The sequence below is a fragment of the Crotalus tigris genome, unplaced genomic scaffold (genome assembly GCF_016545835.1).
Source record: "Crotalus tigris isolate CLP2741 ecotype Arizona unplaced genomic scaffold, ASM1654583v1 scf7180000019752.108439, whole genome shotgun sequence".
In the NCBI taxonomy this organism is placed as follows: Eukaryota; Metazoa; Chordata; class Lepidosauria; order Squamata; family Viperidae; genus Crotalus; species Crotalus tigris.
This window is the reverse complement of record NW_024097692.1, coordinates 30957-58121: the sequence shown is the minus strand read 5'-3', so window position 1 is coordinate 58121 and position 27165 is coordinate 30957. Positions and strand designations below refer to the sequence as shown.

General features: G+C 38.6%; 1 protein-coding gene across 2 annotated transcripts in view; it reads left to right on the top strand.

Annotated features, from left to right (window-relative positions):
• LOC120317610 (rab GTPase-binding effector protein 1-like) overlaps positions 1-27165 on the top strand; it is an 86919-nt gene that overhangs the window by 28806 nt on the left and 30948 nt on the right. For both annotated transcript variants that reach the window (XR_005559279.1, XM_039364329.1), the window contains exons 2-5: positions 17174-17299; positions 21431-21634; positions 22879-23039; positions 26809-26928. Coding sequence is in view for 1 of the 2 variants with exons in the window: in XM_039364329.1 (XP_039220263.1) it covers positions 17174-17299; positions 21431-21634; positions 22879-23039; positions 26809-26928 (611 nt within the window). In the remaining variant the exon portion in view is untranslated. The remainder of the gene's footprint in view (positions 1-17173; positions 17300-21430; positions 21635-22878; positions 23040-26808; positions 26929-27165) is intronic.

The window sequence follows — 27165 nt, the reverse complement described above, 5'->3', positions numbered from 1 at the left end:
GAGTTCAATGGGACCTAACCCTAACCCTAAGTGCAATTTTCCTCCCAAGGGATTTTCCCATGTATTTTACCAAGAAACATAGATAGGGTAGCCGAGAAAAGTGATTGCCTTCCTAACCATGTCGAAGTATTCTGAGTTTGTTGGCAATGTCCATTTTTCTCTATGACTTCATGGTGACCTAACCCTAACCCTAAGTGGAATTTTCCTCCCATGGGATTTCCCCATGTATTTTACCAGGAAACATAGATAGGGTAGCCAAGAAAAGTAAGTGCCTTCCTAACCATATCCAAGTATTCCGAGTTTGTTGGTGATGTCCATTTTGCTCTGTGATTTCATGGTGACCTAATCCTAAGCCTAAGTGGAACTTTCCTCCCATGGTATTTTCCCATGTATTTTACCAGGAAATATAGATAGGGCAGCCTAGAAAAGTAAGTGCCTTCCTAACCATACCGAAGTACTCCGGGTTTGTTGGCGATGTCCATTTTTCTCTATGACTTCACGGTGACCTAACCCTAACCCTAAGTGGAATTTTCCTCCCATGGGATTTTCCCATGTATTTTACAAGAAACATAGATAGGGTATCCTAGAAAAGTAAGTGCCCTCCTAATCATACCCAAGTATTCCGAGTTTTTTGGCTATGTCCATTTTGCTCTATGAGTTCAATGTGACCTAACCCTAACCCTAAGTGGAATTTTCCTCCCAAGGGATTTTCCCATGTATTTTACGAGGAAATATAGCTAGGGACGCCTAGAAAAGTAATTGCCTTCCTAACCATGTCCAAGCATTTCGAGTTTTTGGCAATGTCCATTTTTCTCTATGACTCAGGTGACTAATCCTAACTATAAGTGGGGGGGGAAAAATAATTTTCCTCCCAGGATTTCAACAGTATTTTACAGGAAATATAGATAGGGAGCCTAGAACAAGTAAGTGTCTTCCCAAAGATACCCAAGTATTCCGAGTATGTTGGTGATGTCCATTTTGCTCTTTGATTTCATGGTGACCTAACCCTAACCCTAAGTGGAATTTTCCTCCCATAGGATTTTCCCATGTATTTTACCAGGAATTGTAGATAGGGCAGCCTAGAAAAGTAAGTGCCTTCCTAACCATACCCAAGTATTCCGAGTTTGTTGGCGATGTCCATTTTGCTCTATGATTTCCTGTTGACATAACCCTAACCCTAACTTAAATTTTACTCCCATGGTATTTTCCCATGTATTTTACCAGGAAACATAGATAGGGCAGTGAAGAAAAGTAAGTGCCCTCCTAATCCTAATCAAGTATTCCTGGTTTGTTGGCCATGTCCATTTTGCTCTATGATTTCCTGGTGACCTAACCCTAACCCTAAGTGGAATTTTCCTCCAATGGGATTTCCCCGTCTATTTTACAAGGAAATATAGATAGGGCAGCCTAGAAAACTAAGTGCCTTCCTAACCATATCCAAGTATTCCGAGTTTGTTGACAATGTCCATTTTGCTCTATGAGTTCAATATGACCTAACCCTAACCCTAAGTGAAATTTTCCTCCCAAGGGATTTTTCCATGTATTTTACCAAGAATCATAGATAGGGTAGCCTAGAAAAGTAATTGCCTTCCTAACCATGTCCAAGTATTCCGAGTTTGTTGGCAATGTCCATTTTGCTCTTTGAGTTCAATGTGACCTAACCCTAACACTAAGTGGAATTTTCCTCCCATTGGATTTCAACATGTATTTTATCAGGAAATATAGATAGGGCAGCCTAGAAAACTAAGTGCCTTCCTAACCATACCCAAGTATTCCGAGTTTGTGGGTGATTTCCATTTTGCTCTGTGATTTCATGGTGACCTAACCCTAACCCTAAGTGGAATTTTCCTCTCCCATGGGATTTCCCCTTGTATTTTACCAGGAAATATAGATAGGGTAGCCTAGAAAAGTAAGTACCTTCCTAACCATACCCAAGTATTCCGAGTTTGTCGGTGATGTCCATTTTGCTCTGTGATTTCATGGTGACCTAAGCCTAAGTGGAATTTTCCTCCCATGGGATTTCCCCTTGTATTTTACCAGGAAATATAGATAGGGTAGCCTAGAAAAGTAAGTGCCCTCCTAACCAAACCCAAGTATTCCGGGTTTGTTGGCCATGTCCATTTTGCTCTATGATTTCCTGGTGACCTAACGCTAACCCTAAGTGGAATTTTCCTCCAATGGGAATTCCCCGTCTATTTTACCAGGAAATATAGATAGGGTAGCGAAGAAAAGTAAGTGCCTTCCTAACCATACCCAAGTATTCCGGGTTTGTTGGTGATGTCCAATTTCTCTCTGATTTCATGGTGACCTAACCGTAAGCCTAAGTGGAATTTTCCTCCCATGGGATTTCCCCATGTATTTTACCAGGAAATATAGATAGGGTAGCCTAGAAAAGTAAGTGCCCTCCTAACCAAACCCAAGTATTCCGGGTTTTTTGGCCATGTCCATTTTGCTCTATGATTTCCTGGTGACCTAACGCTAACCCTAAGTGGAATTTTCCTCCCATGGGATTTCCCCGTGTATTTTACCAGGAAATATAGATAGGGCAGCCTAGAAAAGTAAGTGCCCTCCTAACCATACCCAAGTATTCCGAGTTTGTTGACAATGTCCATTTTGCTGTATGAGTTCAATGGGACCTAACCCTAACCCTAAGTGGAATTTTCCTCCCAAGGGATTTTCCCATGTATTTTACCAGGAAACATAGATAGGGCAGCCAAGAAAAATAAGTGCCTTCCTAACCATACCCAAGTATTCCGAGTTTGTTGGCCATGTCCATTTTGCTCTGTGATTTCATGGTGACCTAACCCTAACCCTAAGCTGAATTTTCCTCCCATGGTATTTTCCCATGTATTTTACCAGGAAACATAGATAGGGCAGCCAAGAAAAGTAAGTACCTTCCTAACCATCCCCAAGTATTCCGAGTTTGTCGGTGATGTCCATTTTGCTCTGTGATTTCATGGTGACCTAAGCCTAAGTGGAATTTTCCTCCCATGGGATTTCCCCTTGTATTTTACCAGGAAATATAGATAGGGTAGCCTAGAAAAGTAAGTGCCCTCCTAACCATACCCAAGTATTCCGGGTTTGTTGGCCATGTCCATTTTGCTCTATGATTTCCTGGTGACCTAACGCTAACCCTAAGTGGAATTTTCCTCCCATGGGATTTCCCCGTGTATTTTACCAGGAAATATAGATAGGGCAGCCTAGAAACGTAAGTGCCCTCCTAACCATACCCAAGTATTCCGAGTTTGTTGGCCATGTCCATTTTCCTCTGTGATTTCATGGTGACCTAACCCTAACCCTAAGCTGAATTTTCCTCCCATGGTATTTTCCCATGTATTTTACCAGGAAACATAGATAGGGCAGCCAAGAAAAGTAAGTGCCCTCCTAACCATACCCAAGTATTCCGAGTTTGTTGACAATGTCCATTTTGCTCTATGAGTTCAATGTGACCTAACCCTAACCCTAAGTGGAATTTTCCTCCCAAGGGATTTTCCCATGTATTTTACCAAGAAACATGGATAGGGTAGTCTAGAAAAGTAATTGCCTTCCTTACCATGTCCAAGTATTCCGAGTTTGTTGGCAATGTCCATTTTTCTCTATGACTTCATGGTGACCTAACCCTAACCCTAAGTGGAATTTTCCTCCCATGGGATTTCAACATGTATTTATCAGGAAATATAGATAGGGCAGCCTAGAAAACTAAGTGCCTTCCTAACCATACCCAAGTATTCCGAGTTTGTTGGCCATATCCATTTTGCTCTGTGATTTCATGGTGACCTAACCCTAACCCTAAGCTGAATTTTCCTCCCATGGTATTTTCCCATGTATTTTACCAGGAAACATAGATATGGCAGCCAAGAATAGTAAGTGCCTTCCTAACCATACCCAAGTATTCCGAGTTTGTTGGTGATGTCCATTTTGCTCTGTGATTTCATGGTGACCTAACGCTAACCCTAAGTGGAATTTTCCTCCCATGGGATTTCCCCTTGTATTTTACCAGGAAATATAGATAGGGCAGCCTAGAAAACTAAGTGCCTTCCTAACCATACGCAAGTATTCCGAGTTTGTTGGCAATGTCCATTTTGCTCTATCAATTCAATGTGACCCAACCCTAACCCTAAGTGGAATTTTCCTCCCATGGGATTTCCCCATGTATTTTACCAGGAAATATAGATAGGGTAGCCAAGAAAAGTAAGTGCCTTCCTAACCATACCCAAGTATTCCGGGTTTGTTGGTGATGTCCAATTTCTCTCTGATTTCATGGTGACCTAACCCTAAGCCTAAGTGGAATTTTCCTCCCATGGGATTTCCCCATGTATTTTACCAGGAAATATAGATAGGGTAGCCTAGAAAAGTAAGTGCCCTCCTAACCAAACCCAAGTATTCCGGGTTTGTTGGCCATGTCCATTTTGCTCTATTATTTCCTGGTGACCTAACCCTCACCCTAAGTGGAATTTTCCTCCAATGGTAATTCCCCGTCTTTTTTACAAGGAAATATAGATAGGGCAGCCTAGAAAACTAAGTGCCTTCCTAACCATACCCAAGTATTGCGAGTTTGTTGACAATGTCCATTTTGCTCTATGAGTTCAATGGGACCTGACCCTAACCCTAAGTGGAATTTTCCTCCCAAGGGATTTTCCCATGTATTTTACCAAGAAACATAGATAGGGCAGCCTTCCTAACCATGTCCAAGTATTCTAAGTTTGTTGGCAATGTCCATTTTTCTCTATGACTTCATGGTGACCTAACCCTAACCCTAAGTGGAATTTTCCTCCCATGGGATTTCCCCATGTATTTTACCAGGAAATACAGATAGGGTAGCCTAGAAAAGTAAGTGCCCTCCAAACCACACCCAAGTATTCTGAGTTTGTTGGCTATGTCCATTTTGCTCTATGATTTCCTGGTGACCTAACGCTAACCCTAAGTGGAATTTTCCTCCAATGGGAATTCCCCGTCTATTTTACCAGGAAATATAGATAGGGTAGCGAAGAAAAGTAAGTGCCTTCCTAACCATACCCAAGTATTCCGGGTTTGTTGGTGATGTCCAATTTCTCTCTGATTTCATGGTGACCTAACCTAAGCCTAAGTGGAATTTTCCTCCCATGGGATTTCCCCATGTATTTTACCAGGAAATATAGATAGGGTAGCCTAGAAAAGTAAGTGCCCTCCTAACCAAACCCAAGTATTCCGGGTTTGTTGGCCATGTCCATTTTGCTCTATGAGTTCCTGGTGACCTAACGCTAACCCTAAGTGGAATTTTCCTCCCATGGGATTTCCCCGTGTATTTTACCAGGAAATATAGATAGGGCAGCCTAGAAAAGTAAGTGCCCTCCTAACCATACCGATGTATTCCGAGTTTGTTGACAATGTCCATTTTGCTCTATGAGTTCAATGTGACCTAACCCTAACCCTAAGTGGAATTTTCCTCCCAAGGGATTTTCCCATGTATTTTACCAAGAAACATGGATAGGGTAGCCTAGAAAAGTAATTGCCTTCCTAACCATGTCCAAGTATTCCGAGTTTGTTGGCAATGTCCATTTTTCTCTATGACTTCATGGTGACCTAACCCTAACCCTAAGTGGAATTTTCCTCCCATGGGATTTCAACATGTATTTATCAGGAAATATAGATAGGGCAGCCTAGAAAACTAAGTGCCTTCCTAACCATACCCAAGTATTCCGAGTTTGTTGGCCATATCCATTTTGCTCTGTGATTTCATGGTGACCTAACCCTAACCCTAAGCTGAATTTTCCTCCCATGGGTATTTTCCCATGTATTTTACCAGGAAACATAGATAGGGCAGCCAAGAAAAGTAAGTGCCTTCCTAACCATACCCAAGTATTCCGAGTTTGTGGTGATGTCCATTTTGCTCTGTGATTTCATGGTGACCTAAGCCTAAGTGGAATTTTCCTCCCATGGGATTTCCCTTGTATTTTAACAGGAAATATAGATAGGGCAGCCTAGAAAAGTAAGTGCCTTCCTAACCATACCCAAGTATTCCGGGTTTGTTGACAATGTCCATTTTGCTCTATGAGTTCAATGTGAACTAACCCTAACCCTAAGTGGAATTTTCCTCCCAAGGGATTTTCCCATGTATTTTACCAAGAAACATAGATAGGGTAGCCTAGAAAAGTAATTGCCTTCCTAACCATGTCCAAGTATTCCGAGTTTGTTGGCTATGTCCATTTTTCTCTATGACTTCATGGTGACCTAACCCTAACCCTAAGTGGAATTTTCCTCCCATGGGATTTCCAACATGTATTTTACCAGGAAATATAGATAGGGCAGCCAAGAAAAGTAAGTGCCTTCCTAACCATACCCAAGTATTCCGAGTTTGTTGGTGATGTCCATTTTGCTCTGTGATTTCATGGTGACCTAACCCTAAGCCTAAGTGGAATTTTCCTCCCATGGGATTTCCCCCCCTAGCCTGTAATTTCCTAACCACAAGTATTCAGGATGTCCAATTTATGGTGACCTAATAAGGGTGGGAGCCTAGATAAAGCCTAAGTGCCCTCCTAACCAAACCCAAGTATTCCGGGTTTGTTGGCCATGTCCATTTTGCTCTATTATTTCCTGGTGACCTAACCCTCACCCTAAGTGGAATTTTCCTCCCATGGGATTTCCCATGTATTTTACCAGGAAATATAGATAGGGCAGCCTAGAAAAGTAAGTGCCCTCCTAACCATACCGATGTATTCCGAGTTTGTTGACAATGTCCATTTTGCTCTATGAGTTCAATGTGACCTAACCCTAACCCTAAGTGGAATTTTCCTCCCAAGGGATTTTCCCATGTATTTTACCAAGAAACATAGATAGGGCAGCCCTCCTAACCAAACCCAAGTATTCCGGGTTTGTTGGCCATGTCCATTTTGCTCTATTATTTCCTGGTGACCTAACCCTCACCCTAAGTGGAATTTTCCTCCAATGGGAATTCCCCGTCTATTTTACAAGGAAATATAGATAGGGCAGCCTAGAAAACTAAGTGCCTTCCTAACCATACCCAAGTATTCCGAGTTTGTTGACAATGTCCATTTTGCTCTATGAGTTCAATGGGACCTAACCCTAACCCTAAGTGGAATTTTCCTCCCAAGGGATTTTCCCATGTATTTTACCAAGAAACATAGATAGGGCAGCCTTCCTAACTATGTCCAAGTATTCTGAGTTTGTTGGCAATGTCCATTTTTCTCTATGACTTCATGGTGACCTAACCCTAACCCTAAGTGGAATTTTCCTCCCAAGGGATTTTCCCATGTATTTTGCCAAGAAACATAGATAGGGTAGCCTAGAAAAGTAATTGCCTTCCTAACCATGTCCAAGTATTCCGAGTTTGTTGGCAATGTCCATTTTGCTCTTTGAGTTCAATGTGACCTAACCCTAAGTGAAATTTTCCTCCCAAGGGATTTTTCCATGTATTTTACCAAGAAACATAGATAGGGTAGCCTAGAAAAGTGATTGCCTTCCTAACCATGTCCAAGTATTCCGAGTTTGTTGGCAATGTCCATTTTTCTCTATGAGTTCAATGTGACCTAACCCTAAGTGGAATTTTCCTCCCAAGGCATTTTCCCATGTATTTTACCAAGAAACATAGATAGGGTAGCCTAGAAAAGTAATTGCCTTCCTAACCATGTCCAAGTATTCCGAGTTTGTTGGCAATGTCCATTTTGCTCTATGACTTCATGGTGACCTAACCCTAACCCTAAGTGGAATTTTCCTCCCATGGGATTTCCCCATGTATTTTACCAGGAAATATAGATAGGGCAGCCTAGAAAAGTAAGTGCCTTCCTAACTTCCCAAGTATTCCGAGTTTTTGGGTGATGTCCATTTTGCTCTGTGATTTCATGGTGACCTAACCCTAACCCTAAGTGTAATTTTCCTCCCATGGGATTTTCCCATGTATTTTACCAGGAAATATAGATAGGGCAGCCTAGAAATGTAAGTGCCTTCCTAACCATATCCAAGTATTCTGAGTTTGTTGGCGATGTCCATTTTGCTCTATGATTTCCTGGTGACCTAACCCTAAGTGGAATTTTCCTCCCATGGGATTTCCCCGTCTATTTTACAAGGAAATATAGATAGGGCAGCCTAGTAAACTAAGTGCCTTCCTAACCATATCCATGTATTCCGAGTTTGTTGGCAATGTCCATTTTGCTCTATTAGTTCAATTTGACCTAACCCTAACCCTAAGTGGAATTTTCCTCCAATGCGATTTCAACATGTATTTTACCAGGAAATATAGATAGGGCAGCCTAGAAAAGTAAGTTCCCTCTTAACCATACCCAAGTATTCCGTGTTTGTTGGCTATGTCCATTTTGCTCTATGATTTCCTGGTGACCTAACCCTAACCCTAAGTGGAATTTTCTTCCAATGGGATTTCCCCGTGTATTTTAACAGGAAATATAGATAGGGCAGCCTAGAAAAGTAAGTGCCTTCCTAACTTCCCAAGTATTCCGAGTTTTTGGGTGATGTCCATTTTGCTCTGTGATTTCATGGTGACCTAACCCTAACCCTAAGTGTAATTTTCCTCCCATGGGATTTTCCCATGTATTTTACCAGGAAACATAGATAGGGCAGCCTAGAAAAGTAAGTGCCTTCCTAACCATGTCCAAGCATTCCGAGTTTGTTGACAATGTCCATTTTGCTCTATGAGTTTAGAAAATTGCTAAAAACACGGCCTTTTTCCCTAATTAATTTGAGTAGTGAGCTGTCATAAAATTTTATCATTTGAGTTGATGGTTATCTCTTCCAGATTTTTTTTTGCCTCTTTTCTCCCTTGTTTATGGTTTCTGTATTTTTATTGTTGTGAGTTGCCCAAAGTCATCATGGAGTCAGGCAGCTTTATTATTTGTATAAATAAATAAGCATGAATATTCATAGTAAATGTTCATTAGGTACCTTATAAATGTGTTGAGTGCATGTAAATAAGCTACACCATGTTTATGGACCTTTAATACTGTTATTTAGCTCTTCTGTATGTTTCAATTAATAATTATATTCCATGTTAGCAAAATAATTATTTTTTTCCACCAATGCATGTATTTGTTTGAATTTGATGGTTGCTTACATATATATATATATATATATATATATATATATATGTGTGTGTGTGTGTGTGTGTGTGTGTGTGTGTGTGTGTGTGTATGTGTGTGTGTATATATATATATATATATATGTATGTATGTATGTATGTATGTACGTACATACGTACGTACGTATTCAGGAAACGCTTCTGTGCTATTATTTTATGAAAACATGTTCAGAAATAATCGGCTTGCTTTTAGTTCTAAAGTTATCACCGTGTACATTATGATATCCAAAACTTTGGCATAGTTGTTGAAAACTTACATGCCTAATAATTTTAAGTTATGAGGTGGAATTTCCATTATTTAGCTAAATTCTTCCTAGGTTTATTATGTGTGACAAGAATAAAATATAACTAGCAAAATACTATGTTATATTTTTCCTGCTTGAATCCTTCTTATAATGGGATGACACTTTAAAATTAAATATTTGATTAAAACAGATATTTGAAAGGATAGGACAAGGAACTTATGAGAAAGAATAATGTTTTGCAAACAAAAGTCAAGGAATGCTCAAACTAGTATTAATCTATTGAGAATTCACAGGTAATCCTTGACTTACAACCAGAATTGAGACCATAATTTCCATTGCTAAGCAAAGCAGTTGTTAAGTGAGTTGCACCCTATATTTTGGGCTTTTTTGCTATGGTTGTTAAGCAAATCACTGCAGTGAAGTAAATCATGCAATTCTTAAGTGAATCCAACTTCCCATGTTGACTTTGCTTGTCGCAAATGGGGATCACATGACTTTGGGATGCTGCATCTGTTGTAAATACATGTCAGTTGCCAAGTGCCCAAATTTTGATCATGTGACCGTGAGGATGCTGCAATGATCATAAGTGTGAAAATCAGTCATGAGCAGTGATGGGATTCAGCCGGTTCACACCACTTTGACAGAACCGGTAGCTAATTTTTTGTTGTCCAGGCCCAGAATGGACTTCCGGAAGCGGCATCCACACAGAGAACCGGTTGTTCACATATTTGAATCCCATCACTGGTCATGAGTCACTTTTTTCAAAGTTATTGTAACTTTGAACAGTCACTAAATGAATGGTTATAAGTCAAGAAATAGAGTTAGAGAAATCCACTTTCCTCTCAATTCTGTATTGGCCAAATTTCACTTAAAATATTGCATTTAGTTTGGGCACTGCACTGGAATGAGCTTCCTTGTATACTGACTTTTTTCTTTTTTTTCTTATGGAATTAATGACAAGGCTTCAGGAAATGACTGATCTCCTCTTTCCCCCAGTATATTACAATATATTGAATCATGGGTCATATAAAAGGTTCTCTTCATCCTGGATTTTGGTATTTTATAATAACTTCATGCCATACATCTATGGTATTCTGGGTATTATTCCAATCTTTTTATTATTTATTTATTAAATTTATATACAGCCCGTCTCCCACTCAGCTGGTATATTTTTTAATTCTGTTAACTTAATGTTTGTTTTAGTATATAGGTGGTCACCATATTTATACTGTACATAGAGGCTATCATTACAGTTGATTGAGTAGAACTACTCAAACATAAACATGTTTATTTATAACAGTGGTATAACAACTATATTTAAAGATTGAGGTCAACTGAAGGCCAGTCTCCTGTTTACATACTGTATTACATTTTGTATTCAGAAAAAAGACACTTTTCATGATTAATTTCCAATACACTGAGCACAAGCTATACAATACAATCTTGGTAAATTTGTCCACTAATAGATGTTATATTTCTGTGCCACTTATTTAAAAAAAATAGATGCTGAGAGTTTCTTCCTAGGATGTTTTGATTTAAAATTTGTAGATGAGAAATAATTTATTAGCTGAGTCTGAGGTTACAACGGCAATTTTTTGAATTCCCTTTTAAATTAATTTTATTAAAGAAGTTCTTTACAAAGTAAAAACAATACAAATATAAAAGAAAAAAGTAAAATAAAAGGAAGTGAAAAGTAAATAGGAAAATAAATAAAGAAAAAGTGGCTTCTGATCTTCTTTGCAGCAGCTATAAATGCATTTATATTTTGTCCTCTCTATCTGGTTACATCTTGGGTCTTTTCTTTACATATTCTACCATTTGTAACCATCAAACCCATAAATCACGTTCATTTCTTTCCAGTTTCAGCAAAAAGTCCATAAAGGGTTTAAAGTCACTGACAAATGTCTTTTTTTCCAATAAAACAAGTCAGTTTTACCAGTCCTGCAAATTCTGTCATCTTTATTAACTGTTTCTCCCTTGTGAGTATTTCAGTCTTTCCATCTTTGTGCACATAATAATCTCACTGCAGTTACTAGATAAAAAAGCAATCATCTTGAATTCTCAAAATAGTCTTCATCAAAGCAAGAAACCCAAACACAAAGACGGAAAAGGGGAATTGATATACAAGCCATATTTTTCACAGTTGGGAGGAATATTAGAGCTGGCTCCAGACATGTAAATTAGGCTAGTATCAGATGCACCCAGGACATTCATTAAACTGTTGGGATGAATAAACATTCAAATTGTGATTATTTCCTCTTTTTGAAATCCAGCAGTTAATCTTGAACCTGCTTCCAATATGTAATTAAATGCAGACATTTGAACATACGCTGTTCTATAGTTTGTAATCATGTTTAAAGAAGAGTTTTTACTTAGCAACCAATTCATTTTGTTCTGTTGACTGATATATCTTAACCCCCTACTCTTAAGCTGCTGCCTCAGAATTTGCCTTCTTAAAATATATGTTTATTTTATAAAGATAGAAATTATACTTTGCTGGCAAGGAAAGCAAAGGAATACAATATGAACAAGTAGCTCCAGTATAAAACAGAAGATACTGTGCTACTGCTAAACATCAGAATTCTGTAAATTTTGTAGATAAAATATTAAAATGGAAAACATGTTTCGGGGGCGGGGGGAAGAGAAAAATTGTAAAAATAAAGCCTGATATCTTTTTATCTCGTAGGAAATTATTTATTTACTTAATTGTTATCGTTCCTTTGTTTTTGGTTAAATCAAGGTAGCATACATACCTCATTCTCCTGTCTCCTATTTTTCCATACAACAGCAATGCTGCAAGGTGGATTGGTTTAAGACAGTGGTTCTCAACCTGTGGGTCGGGACCCCATTTGGGGTCGAACGGCCATTTCACAGGGGTCGCCAAACAAGGCTGTCCACCATTTCCCCCCCTTTTCTTTGGCCACGCCCCTGGCACCCGGTGATGTATAAGTGGTTGGGGGTCACCACAACATGGGGAACTGTATTATGGGGTTGCGGCATTAGAAAGGTTGAGAACCACTGGTTTAAGAGAAGAATGACTGCTCAAAATCACCCTGTCTGTTAAGGGAGGACTAGGACTAGTTTGATTTATAACCCAATTCTTTAACCACTACCATATTGTCTTTCTTAAAAATTTAATTGTAGGGAAGGAGTAAAAAGGGACTGCAATAGAAAATAAATTGTTCTGCCCCATTTAACTCTTCTTTAATTAAAAGAAAGAAATACCCAAACTTCTATTATCTACAAACATGTTCTAGAACAGCACTGCAAATCTGAATATTTAAGGAATATTTGATCATGTTTGTAATATTACTAATATATTGCTAGACCTAGTCAGACTCTTGAGGTACCCTTTCATCTATATTTACCTGATTCAGGAACTGGAACTGGAAATGTACTGTTGATTCCAATTTTCTTAACTTGGGGTTGTGCACATGTGGCATTGTGCATGTGTACAAGGGCAGTATATTTTTATTTTTTATTTATTTGTATCCCACTTTCATTATTTTTACAAATAACTCAAGATGGCAAATATATTCAACTTATCTTCTTTCTCCTATTTTCCCCATAACAACAACCCTATGTCATGTCTGACTTGTACTCCCCTCACAAACCAGACAATAGAAACAGAGAGTGGGGTGGGCAGGTTTGGAATGTAAGGGAGGCTTGGGGGGGAATTGTGGAGTAGAAGAATGCTGACTGTCGCCTGGCAACTCTTGGTGCCCAAGGTCAAATAATGGGAAGTTCTTAGGTGTTCAGACAATGTCCCAAAACAAATTGACTGTAGTTGATTCAAGAATAGAATAGAATAGAATAGAATAGAATAGAATAGAATAGAATAGAAGCTGGAAGGGACCTTGGAGGTCTTCTAGTCCAGCCCCCTGCTCAAGCACGAAAACCTATATCATTTCAGACAAGTGACTGTCCAGTCTCTTCTTAAAAATCTCCAATGATGGAGTGCCCACAATTTCTGAAGGCAAGCTGTTCCACTGGTTAATTGTCCTCACTGTTAGGAAGTTAATTAAGTTAATTAAATTCCTTAATTCCAGGTTGCTTCTCTCTTTGGTCAGTTTCCAACCATCGTTTCTTGTCTTGCCCTCTGGTGCTTTGGAGAATAGTTTGATCCCCTCTTCTTTGTGGCAGCCCCTCAAATACTGGAATACTGCTATCGTGTCACCTCTATTTCTTCTTTTCTTTAGACTAGCTAAACCCAAGTCCTGCAGCCGTTTCATATGTTTTAGTCTCCAGGCCTTTGATCATTTTAGTTGCTCTTCACTGAACTTTTTCCAAGGTCTCAACATCTTTTTGTACTATGGTGACCAAAATTGGTTGCAGTATTCCAGATGTGATCTCACTAGGGTTTTATAAAGCGGTACTAATATTTTGTGTGATCTTGATTCTCTGCCTCTGTTTATATAACCCAGGATTGTATTACCTTTTTTGGCTGCTACTGCACACTGCTGGCTCATAGTCAAGTGATCGTCCACTAGAATTCCAAGGTCTCTCTCACAGTTGCTGTTTTTGAGCCAGGTCTCGCCTAATCTGTACTTAAAACTTTGATTTTTCCTGCCTAAATGTAAAACTTTGCTTTTCTCCACATTAAAACTCATTTTGTTGGATAGGGCCCATTGTTCAAGTTTGTCTAGATCTTTTTGGATCCTGAGTTTGTTTTCTGGAGCGTTGGCTACTCCTGCCAGTTTGGTGTTATCTGCAAATTTGATGAGTTTTCCTTCAATTCCCTCATATAAGTGATTAATGAAGATATTGAAGAGTACTGGGCCAAAGACGAATTCTTGTGGTTCCCCACTGCTTATTCCTCTCCATGTGGATGTAGTACCATTGAGGACTACTCGCTGAGTACAGTTTGTTAGCCAGCTACAGATCCATCTGATGGTGTTGTTGTCTATTCCACTTTTTTCTAGCTTACTAAGCAGCAGGTTGTGGTCTACTTTGTCAAATGCCTTGCTGAAGTTAAGTACTATGTCCATAGCATTTCGCTGGTCTACTAATTTAGTCACTTTATCAAAGAATGAAATAAGATTGGGTTGGCATGATCTGTTTTTGACAAACCGGATTGGTAGACAATGGACAGTGGGTGGCCCAGGAGAGAAAAGGGGATTTTATTTATGCCTCTTCGTGCATGAAAACTTCAGAACTGGCTTTGCTTCTTCTGTGCTTATGTGGAATTATCAGTAAAATTATACTCTTGGTAAAATAATGATGATGATGATGATGATGATGATGATGGAAGGCACCTTGGAGGTCATCAAGTCCAACCCCCTGCTCAGGCAGGTAACCCTATACCATTTATCCCAGAAGTTTCTTTTGCTGCATATGCCAACAGGATGGTTGGCACCCTAATTTTACTATTGTGGTTGATATACACTCAATTTTACACATCTTGGTTCCCCCCCCCCAATATTTCTTTTTATAGTAATGAAGGTTCTCAGGACTTTGAAACAGTATTGCTACTTGTGTGCCTCTAGAGCATGGCTGGCTCAGGAATTCTGGGAGTTGAAGTCCATGAGTCATAAAAGAGCCGAGGTTGCCTACCCCTGCTCTAGAGTTACTAAGAACTATACATGCTTGTTTGATACCTTGTTCTTCTGTAGTAGTGCTGGTGCTGACCAGTGAAAACATTTACATCAGTGCTTCTCAACGTTTGTGTGATGGCGACCCCCGTAATACAAACGTTCTGCGCATGCGCAGCGCGCATGCACGGCGCCCCCCCATGCGCGGCGCGCATGCGCGACGCCCCCCATGTGCGGCGCGCGTGCACGGCGCCGCAAAAAATGGCGGATCGCCGCCTTTGGCGACCCCCGAAAAATGGTCGATTGACCCCAAATGGGGTCGCGACCCATAGGTTGAGAACCGCTGATTTACATACTTCTAACTCTACAGCTGACTAAAGACATTAGTAAAACAGATTATGAAACAGATAACAAAAGCTTGGACCTTGGGGAGTCTTGAATAATTGACTAGAAAGTGTTGCAAGTAAAGGCCTGATAGCAAGGAGTGTATTGGTTAAGATTTGATAAAGAATGTTAGTACTAGCTATGTGTGTTAGTCCACAAGATATTGCAAATTAGCAAGCTTTTGGGGGGCAAGGGCACACCTAGAATTCTGTTTGAGGGCATAGTGAATTCAGAAATTGTCTGCCAAGAGAATACTTACATATAGAGCATATGCCATTGCAAAAAATTTATTACAAAGGCCTTAGAAATTATTCCTTTTTTATTGTGCTGTTATGGTTTAAAGAGAGATGAACCGTCTCACCCTGATGGGACTGGCCCACTCCACCTGTTCTGCCAGAGGGGACACATTGTGGATCCCATCAGCTAAGGAATTTAGGCTGGTAGGCTCCAGGAGAAGAGCCTTCTCTGGCATGGCTCCGGCCTTCTGGAACATCTTATAGGGGAGCTTCATATTGGAGGTGGTTGATTAATTAAAACTTAATCTCACCTCCCCACCCTCTGTGTGTCTGGCTCCCCTTTTTCTCATCTGGTATTAATGGTTTGTATTGGTTAAATGATTTTATCTGTTGTGTTCTGTGATTGTTGATTTTAATGTTTTTTTAATGCTTTAATGTTTTTATGTGTAATCCACCCAGAGTCATTGGATACGAGATTGGGGCAGGTTGTTCCACTGATTAATTGTTCTAACTGTCAGGAAATTTCTCCTTAGTTCTAGTTTGTTTCTTGTTTCCACCCGTTGTTTCTCGTCCTGCCTTCAGGCGCCTTGGAGAATAGCTTGACTCCCTCTTCTTTGTGGCAGCCCCTAAGATATTAGAACAGTGCTATCATGTCATCCCTCATCCTTCTCTTCATTTAACTAGACATACCCAATTCCAGCAACTGTTCCTTATATGTTTTAGCCTCCAGTCCCCTAATCATCTTTGTTGCTCTTCTTTGTACTCTTTCTAGAGTCTCAACATCTTTTTTACATCATGGTGACTAAAACTGGATGCAGTATTCCAAGTGTGGCCTTATCAAGGCATTGTAAAGTGCTATTAACACTTCACGTGATCTTGATTCTATCCCTCTGTTAATGCAGCCTAGCACTGTGTTGGCTTTTTTGGCAGCTGCAGCACACTGCTGGCTCTTATTTAAGTGATTGTCAACTAAGACTCACAGTTACTACTATTGAGCAAGGTACCACCTATACTATACCTGTGCATTTGTTTTTTCTTGCCTAAATGTAGAAGCTTACTTTTTTCACCATTGAATTTTATTTTGTTAGATAATGCCCAATGTTCAGCTCTGTCAAGATCCTTCTGTATCTTAAGCCTGTCTTCTGGAATCTTGGCTATTCCTGCCAGCTTGGTATCGTCTGCAATTTTGATAAGTTCCCCATCTATCCCCTCATCCAAATCATTGATGAAGATGTTGAAGAGCACTGGGCCCAGAACAGAACCCTGGGGCACCCCACTACACACTTCCCTCCATGTAGATGCAGTTCCATTGAGGACCACATGCTGAGTACGGCCAGTCAACCAGCTACAAATCTATCTGGTGGTGATGCTGTCTAACCCACATTTTTCTTATCAAGTAGTAGGTTGTGGTCTACTTTATCAAATGCTTTACTTGAAGTCCAAATAAATTATATCCACAGCATTCTTCTGGTCCACTAATTTTGTCACCTGGTCAAAGAATGCAATAAGATTTGTCTGGCATGATCTGTTTTTGACAAACCTATGTTGGCTTTTGGTAATGACTTTGTTTGCCTCTAGGTGTTCGCTGATTTGTTGCTGTACAACAATATTGTATGTAATAAATTTTTTTCAAAAAAATATACAGTATTTTTTATTGTCATGATCATTGCTTTTTCTTTGATTCATTTTTAGCTCTTCTTCAACGAGTAGCTGAACTAGAGAAAGTCAATGCTGAATTTCTACGTACAAAACAGCATCTCGAGCAAGAATTTAATCAAAAGAGAGCCAAGTTTAAAGAACTGTATCTGGCTAAAGAAGGTAATGTTTAATTATTACAAGTAGATGTAAAAATGCTAACTCTTAACTAAGATGGCTAGGTAGAGAATTAATATTTTTTGAGGGAATGTACTGTTTGAGAAAATATATGTGAGGATCTTTCCCACACAGAAAAGCATTATTCTCCAGTACAGGAGATAGAGAATCCACCAATGGGTTTTCTCTGTTTGCCTGCTCTTGAGACCAAGTAGCCAAACTTGACACGCCCCCTCTTGCTAGGAGACCCAGTCTTGACTTGGTCTCAAGCTCTTGAAGACATAGCAAGTTTGGCTCTCAGGTTTAGAGATCTTCAATTCAATTTAGCAGGTCAGAGACCCATTGTTGAATTCTCCTTGCTTTAGATTTGATATTTCTACATTCCCTAATTAGTGATTCCCTTTAAAAAAAAAAAATTCTTTCCCCAGAAAATTTTTTCCCCAAAAACTCTGGGATCAGCGCAGCCTCAAATCGGCTGATTTGAGGCCTCTGGGGGTGCAGGGGAAGTTCTTCTCTGTTCATTTCCCCAGGGCTCTGGGGGGGGGACGAAAATCTCTTGCCAGTTCCCCCATTGGTTTTCCTGCGCAGCGCTCAGCGCTGCAACCACAGTCAACCCCAGAGTTTCCCCTTCATCCTCGACACCTCCGGAGGCCATTTTCAACGGCCCGAAAGTCGCAGCTACCATTTTGGATGGCTGCCGAGTTTTCAGACTTAATGGAGATTCCCCTTTGTCGTCAGAAACAAATCCTGCAGGCAATTAATTCGGCATTTCTGTGTTTTTGGGAGAAGGGCCTCAGGAATCTTAGTATATCCTTGCCGGTCCTGGGAAACTGCAACCAAGTGCCCCGCGGCCGCCATTTTGGGCACGCCACGCGGCCGGCCCTGTAAACGCTCTTAAGCCGGATTGAATGCTGAAGGCCTCTGCGTGCCACATAGTCTTTCCCCTGGGCTTCAGGCCACTCACACGACCTTGGCCACCCCAGGGATTTCGGCAGAGCCAGTTGCGGCCGCCATCTTGGGAACATTGTGAGGCCCTTCCTCTGGTCTACAAATCAGACCTCCTATACTGACTGCAGGCCCCAAGATCCCCTACAGGGTCTTTTCAATATTCTGGCTACTTCTCAGCCCGTCTGAGAAACTATTTTAGCCCTATCCAGTGACTGCCATTAGGCCTCATTAACTGTATCATTATTTACAGCCAATAATTACCTGACTAGGCCCAAATTCTCAGGCCACCCAGAGCGGGTCCCCAACCGTGCCTTCGGCATCTGACTCAATTGCCATGACCAAAGCCCAGAGAGAATTTTTTTCTGGTCAGGTGGTCAGGGGAGCAGTCTTTTTTTTGTAAAAATTTTTATTTTCAATTTTACAATACATAACAATCTTACAAATACTTCAGATAAAAAATAAAACAAATTGATACACACCACATTCGGTCTTGCCCACCCATTTCCCCCCAAACCGCATCCCACCTCAAACCAACTTACTTCTTTCCCTCTTTTTCTTCACTCACCCCCTCTCCTCCTTCACCTCAACCTTCCTACTTACTTCTCACCTTCTTCTTCTCCCTCTTGATGCGGTCCAGGGGAAATGCCCGAGCAGTTCCTCTCTCAAAATTAAAACATTAATATTATATACAATAAGACTATTTCTACTTTATCTGAACTACTTAAACTTCAACCCATCAAATCACCAAATTCCACCATTCCACCAAATCATAATCAAGGCTTTAATAACTTTACAAGTCCACCAAACATGAAAATAGGTTGCATCCAAGAAACCACATCTCCAACATTTAGGTTGCAGGTTCGGGTACATACAGGACAGCTTTTTAGGATCCAGATGCCATCTATAAAACATTTTATAAAAATTTTCGCTCAAATTCTGGGCCTGCGTAAATTTAACATTTCTAGTCCAAATTACCTCCCATAGGTCCAACGAGATCTTGAATATTCTGGGCCCATTTAATCATACAATCTTTAACTAACTCTGTTTCTGAATCCAATTTTATTAACTCATTATAAATTCTTTTAATATGGGCACATTTCTGATCCTTGATCTGAATTACCAAATTTTCATCAACTAAAGTAATTCCCACTTTCTTATCCAAAGTCCATCTCTGCACGATTTGCAAATATTGAAACCACGATTGTAAAATGTTTTCTTGCCTTAACACATCAGAAGGGGAGCAGTCTTGTTACTTGTTCCAATTTTGCTTTCGTCAACTGCTTGCCTGCCAGAGCTTCGCCTCAGTTTCTCTGTCCTTGCATGTCATGAGAAAATTTTTAAAAGGTATTAGGCCAGCTTAGATTTGACAGATATTGGCATTAAACAAACTCATGAAATTAGTGGAGAAAGAATTGGAAGCTCTGGGCCATAGCATTAAATAGGTCTTTTCCAGGCCTGGGAGACAGATGAATAACTTGGATTCATAATGTGAGTTCATAAACAAATCTGAGCAGTCATAATGATAACTATTCTGATGTTTGGTATGTTCAGGATTCTCCAGATTATGTTACAATATGACTCCCTAATATGTAGGAAATAAAATAAATGCTTACACCATTAGCTTTTGGGATTGAAGGAACTTTTGGGTAATGAAGAAAATAGAGAACATTTCTAAAAATTCACAGAAGCCAGTTTTCAATTTTGAAAAGGCACTCTTCCTAAATACACAAGAAAGCCCCTTTGTTGCTTTTCTGAAGGAGCTACATTGCATGTCCTCCCACACTGGTGTTTTTCAGACCTTTTCCCCAAAGGTGCTTTTTCCCAAAGGCTACTGGACTTTCTTCTTATTATTATTTTGCTTGAAAATGTTTTGCTTCTCATCCAAGAAGCTTCTTCAGTTCTGACTGAATGGTGGGGAATAGAAAGATTTCTATTCTTTGCAGTCATCTGGTTGTTAGCACTCTGATGGTCGATTCTATTCAAATTTTGTCAGTCAGAACTGAAGAAGCTTCTTGGATGAGAAGCAAAATATTTTCAAGAAAAAAAACTCCAAGGAAGTCCAGTTGCCTTTTGAAAAACACTTTTGGGACAACTATGACCTGGATGATTGAAAATCTCCATAGACATTCAGATCTTTTTGTTTTTCAGTCCCCTTACCTTCAGAAGAAATATTCCTCTATATTCCCCCCTACTTTCTGTTTCGTGTCTTCCTTGTTTCTCCTGTCAAAGAATAATGGAGGTCACAGGGCTTTATAGAAGAAAGTGAAAAGTGGCACTTGAGTGGTGGCACATTTTTAAAACTTCCATAACAGGGTATTTAGTTACATTGACAGTTTCTCTGATTTCCAAAATCATCCAGAAGACCTCAGCAGGCCTCATCCATTGGTTAAAGTAGGCAGATTGTGTTGGTTCTTATGAATCCATTGGCACATGAGCTTTGTAACTGTCCAAAGCTTCTCCAAAGTCTGTTCTTTATCCTTATTTGGAGCTGTTCCAGGAAGCAATCTGGATATTAGAAGACAAATAGTTGATCAAATTGGGTTATCTATCAGAGGTTCTGAATACTATCATCTGGATGAACTTTCAAGAACAGAATATACAAAACAAGATAAAAGGCTTTCAAAATCTAATGTCACAAAGCACAGAAAGATAGCATTTTTCTGATATTAAGGAGGCCGCAAGGTTTTTTAAAAATTGTTTTTAATTGTGAACAGTGTTCAGCTGAGTGTATAGAAGTCTATAATTATAGTTTGGTATGTGGTTAAGGTAGGTTATTTCTAGGACAATCCAATCTGAAAAGGTAGGGCAGCTTCTCCCTGCAGAAAGCACACTTGGGTCTGCTGAAGAAGAGGCGTGGTCTCAAGATTAAAAAATATCCTCCATAACATCCTAAGATGACAAATTCATGGTGAGTATAAGGTCTGCTTTCTGACACTAGGAAGTATGATTCCATAATAAAAAGCAGTTTTAAAAGAACAGTATAGATTTCAGTATTCCAAGCTTATCATAGAGTTGGAAGGGGAACTGAGAATGAGTCATAAAGCTAGAATAATAAACTGGGTGTAGAATTTATACAGATTTGCTTACAGCTACTTGAATATTAGCGGTAAGTGGAAGTTTCTCCCCCTGCCTCCAGAAATCTCTAAAATAAATAAATATTTATATAATTATTCCCTATTGTTTTTAAAGAGGATCTGAAAAGGCAAAATGCAGAATTGCAGGCAGCACACGATGATCTGGAGAAATTACAAAAGCAGCTCATGGAAGCACAGGCTGAAATGGAGAACATCAAAGCCATTGCTACAGTGTCTGAAAATACTAAACAGGAAGCTATTGATGACGTAAAGAAGCAATGGCAGGAAGATGTTGCCTCTCTGCAGGCTATAATGAAAGGTAGGACTAACAAAAATGGATCGATTGTTAGGCCAGTTTCATACTACTAATATCTCCGATATATAGCTTGCTATTCCAAACCTCTATACAGAGAAACTGCCTACTTCAGATAGCTCTTGTGGAAAGGAAACTGCACTAAATTGACTCAGAAGAATGATTTGATATATGAGGTCATTGTTTGGCATCATCTGGGGTTTCTTTAATTTTGTGGATTCACATTTTTGTTATAATTTAAAAATACCCACCCTTGCTTGTGTTAAAAGTTGGTTCAGACAGACTTCCAAAAATAAATCAGCTCGTCATAAAAATTATGACTCCTGGTAATAGAATTTTTCTATTTTTTAAAAAAGGATATATACTTAAAAAGTGAATAAATTTAATTAGAGAATAAAATAGAGCTGGAAAGGATCTTGGTGGTCTTCTAGTCCAGCCGCCTGCTCAAACAGGAGAACCTATAGCATTTCAGACAGGTGACTGTCTTGTCTCTTCTTAAAGACATCCAGTGCCCAGGATTTCTGGAGGCAATCTGTTTCGCTGGTTAATTGTCCTCACTGTCAGGAAGTTTCTCCTTAATTCCAGTTTGCTTCTCTCTTTGGTCAGTTTCCAACCATTGTTTCTTGACCTGCCCTCCAACCTGAAGCAGATGTATATGAAAAGCAACCACATTAATAAAAACAGGCTAGAACAGTTCTTACTGACAACTTAATGTTTACAGAAGAATGTATGTATGTGTAGTGGCAATTAGTTATGACTCTTGTACTCTGCTCAGATTTTATATTTCAGTTTCAGACGTGCAATTTTAAATACGTTTTTAAAAAAACAAAAAATATTGATAACTGCATGAGGTATTATGGTATTTTTGTAACCATTTTGCATTTACCATTAATATCTGGAACATTCTCCAGTGTAGAAAAGTTTACAGAATCATTTCTATCACTGCCATTAGAACACACAGTATGGTTTGAATCTTTTAAGTGTAACTACAGCATCTACATTTTCTATATTTACTTGGAAAATATACTCCAGACTTGATGCTTAATCATAAGCTGTACAAATTTAGTGAAGGTGTCATTTCCTGTTCTAGAAGATTTTATTCTAGTAAACTATCAGACTAACCCCTGACTTGTTGGATTGGCGCATTTTAGGTGTATGCCAAATAATATGCTTAAGAGTCTCACTCTGGTCTTCTGGTGGTTTTGTAATAAGATTGTCAGCAAAAATGATTTGTTGTAATTGTTATTCAGAAACTGTCCGTGAATATGAAGGCCAGTTTCATCACAGGCTGGAACAAGAGCGATCTCAATGGAATCAGTATCGAGAGAATGTCGAAAGGGAAATAGCAGAGCTGAGAAGGCGACTTTCAGAAGGTCAAGAAGAGGAAAACTTGGAGAATGAAATGAAGAAGGTCAGTCAGGATAGAGCAGTTTCCCAACCTTGGCAACTGGGTGGGCTTCAACTCTCAGAATTCTCCAGCTAGCATTCAATAAAAAATGGAACCATATCCTTTAATTATGCTGCTTGATAGTAGAATAACAAATTGGGCTGGTCCCACCCTCACTGTTTCTAAGTTTTTGAGCTCTGTCTAAAACGCTTTTATTTAGTCTTATTTTTTGTGCATAAAAGCAAGAGTTATTTTATTTGTTTGTTTGTTTGTTTAATTGTTTTAAAGGTTGGTCTGAAAATACCACTAGGAGGCATTAAAATAAAAAGTTATGCCATGGAATAATTTTAAATTTTTATCACTGAAATTTGTCCCAAAACATTGAAATGTTTTAAAGCCCAGTTTTAAAGTTCATTTCTTTGTTTAATTTCTTCCTTATTGGTATATAATTACTTGTAAAGATTTTAATAATGCTTTAGCAATAGTGATACCTAAATATTTTAAAGATTTATATACTATTGGAATCCCTAAAGGTGTGGACATTTCCTTTTGAGGTTTTTTGGATTTACGGAGAAACATCAAATGTAATTAATGAAAATTAGGTGACGGTTCTTATACCTCTACAAGGACCTCTTAATTTCTTCTTAATATAACTAGCTAAATGAAAAGCATTTGAAAGAGTTAAGATTATCTCATCTGCAAATAGATTTAAAAGATGCATTTTATCTCCCATTTTTATCCCTTTAATCTGATTATTGGATCTAATTGCTGTTGCCAGGATCTAATTGCTGTTGGTGATGAAAGATAATCCTGCTTGGTACCTCTTAAAGTCATGATGGGATCTGAATCATAGCTGTTAAGACATATCTGGGCATTAGTTGGTCCATACATACAGTATGTTTAATCAACTTACTGAAGCCAGCCAAATTTAAACTAATTTTTATTTTAAAAATTGTGCTTCCAGAGATGAAAGGTTTAAATACATCTAAAGAACATATAGTTAATGAAGATTGATTTATTATACCAATTGGTATAATATTTAATAGTTTCCTAATGGGATAGATATATTACACTTTGGAATAAAGCCAGATCAATCCATAAGAATAATTTCACACAATCACTTTTAATTGGTTGGCTAACAGTTCAGTGTACAGTTTATAATTCATTTTGAGAAGTGAGATGGGCTTATAAAATGCCAAATCCTGGGGATTTTTATTTGATTCAATATTACCTTAGAGACTGTTTCTAAGATTCTGGTAAAGGTTCCCCTTAATGCAAAGTATTGCATAAAAATAGAAATTCAGGTACTAAAATCTCTTTAAATGATTTATAAAATTTCTCTGACAATCCATCAAGGCCATGAGACTTTCCATTTGGAATAGTATTCAAGACTTCATTGATCTCTGAAAGAGAAAAGGAAATTCCATAAATTGTATATCTTTGGGAGCCAATTCTGTGAATGTTAATTTATTTAAATATTATTGGTTTTTATTGAGGAAGGATTATTTGAGAAATATAATTGCTGAAAAGTTTGAATTGTTCACTTATACCTTTAATTTTGATCATTTTTAATTGCACTTAACATATTTTTCTTCTTAGCTTTTTTCAGTTTATTTGCCAGTACAGTACTCATCTGGGTTATACATTCTCCCTTTAATACTGCCTTCGTAGCGTCCCCTCTTGTTCTTACTGATGCTTGATTTGTATGATTTTCTTGAAAAGGGTTTCTCGTTTCTCGTATTCTTGTTTTGTTGCTTCATTATATAGTATTATATTAAAATACCAATTGTAAGTAAGTGAAACTATCTCTTCTAATTTGAAGGTGGTAATCACTGGAACATGGTCTGATATAAGCAAATTTAACTTGTTGCAGAAAATTTGTAACAGTTTTAGAACTTTGTTTTCTGCCAGAGTAGTGACATGGTGTTCTGGATTTAGGGATATTGTTTTCTCCCCTGTCATGGTCAGATCACTTCCTGTCTGGTGAGTCTTCACTTCTCTGGCATTACTTCTCCTTGCACCTATAGTGGCATCTGTGGCTAGGAAAGCCTTTGCATTGTCTTTCAGCAGAGTCACTTATAAAGATGGATAGAAATAAAAACTGGATGGATGGATGGATGGATGGACAGATAGATAATTCTTAATTTGGTGAATAGATAAGCTTTATATATGTGTTAAATTTTTGTTCTTTTTTTGTCCTTGTTTTTGTCTTTTTTGTATCATTACACCCTTTGTTTCTATGCTACCCTAATTGCCTTATTTCTTTATAGTAAAGCAAATACATAAGCATTTAAAGATTTGGTGACATACATTCACAGGCTTTGTAAACTTGTTTTTGAAATCTGTATAAATCATAATACTATGTTTCTGCTAAAACATGTTTTGTTTATGGATGGGGCAAGGTATTTTGTGTTTAGCTTGTTATTTAGACTAAAAATAATAGTATTGGTTGAGTCTTTTAGGAAGCAAGAAGCAATTTGCTGCAATACATCATCTACTTAGAAGGCAATAAAATATTGGGATTTTCTTCTTTATGCACATGTATATTGTACAGTTGTACAGTTCGGGCTTCTCTGCATAGTTATATTACTGACATGTCACACATATTTGTAAATAGTGGCTGAATCAGAAGACTATTGGTTATCTGAGTAGCACTCAGTCAAAAGTTAAAACAGTATAAAACAAGGGTGTCAGACTGGCGGTCTGCAGGCTGGATGCATCACATGTAGGCCACGCCCACCCCAGCTCCACAAAGACAAAAAAAGTCACAATATGTCACGTGACGCAATCGAGTTTGACACCAGTGGTATAAAAGCTGTATTAAAACTATAAAAATTAGGCACAAATACAAAAACCTGGCATTCATCTTATCCCAGCGCTTGGGGGGAAAGCCAAGGCTTCAGAGCTTTATGAAAGGCTAGGAGGGTAAAGGGCTGCTGAATTTCAGGGAGAAGAGTGTTCTATAGGGTATGGGCTGCCACAGAAAAAGCATGAAGAGGAGCTAGCTTCCATAAGATATTAGGAGGAAGGGACTAAGAGTGTGGAGATATGTACTAGGGTATCATCATCATACTGATGATACTGGCCCCCATGTTGATGGATGTCCTCCCCTACTATTTTTGTCCCCTAGTCGCTTGGGTGTATCCAGATAACTAATGTTAAAAATGAGCAGAGAAAAAGGGATCGAGGACACCCCATATTGCAGGAGCTAGGGCTCTCTTACCAAAACCAAATGAAAGTGGACATGGAAGAAGGTGGGGAACTACCATAATATAGTGCCTCAAAGTTTAAAAATATAGAAAAAATTTAATATATTACTCTCAAAAGCCTGTTTGTCAATAGTAAAGATTTTATCTTAAAATATTGTAATTTCTTTGACTGTTGTGAGCTTCCCAGAGTCACTGAGAGTCAGATGGCATACATATTTAATTATAATCAACAACAGCAACAATCCCCAGATGGTATCCCCTGATATCTCTAATGTTTTAAAATTAAATTTGGATTAGAAATAGCCAAAAACATTCTGTTATCTTCTTAGGAATTTTTACAAGATTTCAGTTGAAAATAGAAATTTCTAGTCTGATGGCCAGAGACATTTTGATTCACAATAGTCTTCACTGAACCCAGGTGGCTTTGAAATTGTCAACGTAGTAGTGTGTCTTTTATACATTCAGCACAAAAGAAATCTGTTGCCTAAAACTGATATTGAAAGTCTATTAGCTTTCAGTCAATAGACTGATGACTAAAATCAGGTCACAGCTGGATTTATTGTATCATTTAATGTTGATTTCAGGCTCAAGAAGATGCAGAAAAACTTCGTTCGGTTGTGATGCCCATGGAGAAGGAGATTGCAACTTTAAAGGATAAACTGACTGAGGCTGAAGAAAGAATAAAAGAGCTGGAAGCTTCAAAGGTGAGGAAAACAAAATACTAACAATAAGTGCTGAGGAAGAGTACAATAATTACCCATCTATCAACAGTACACATTGTTTCTTTACTTTGCAGCATGCTGTTTTTCTTGTTCTTTGGGACAGGAAACATGGTGACACTATAGGAGATTTCTATTGTCCAACTCACTAAGCATTCTAAACAGATTTAAAAATAACAGTTATCTCTGTGTCCTCTCTTCTCTTTCAACTCTCTCTATGCC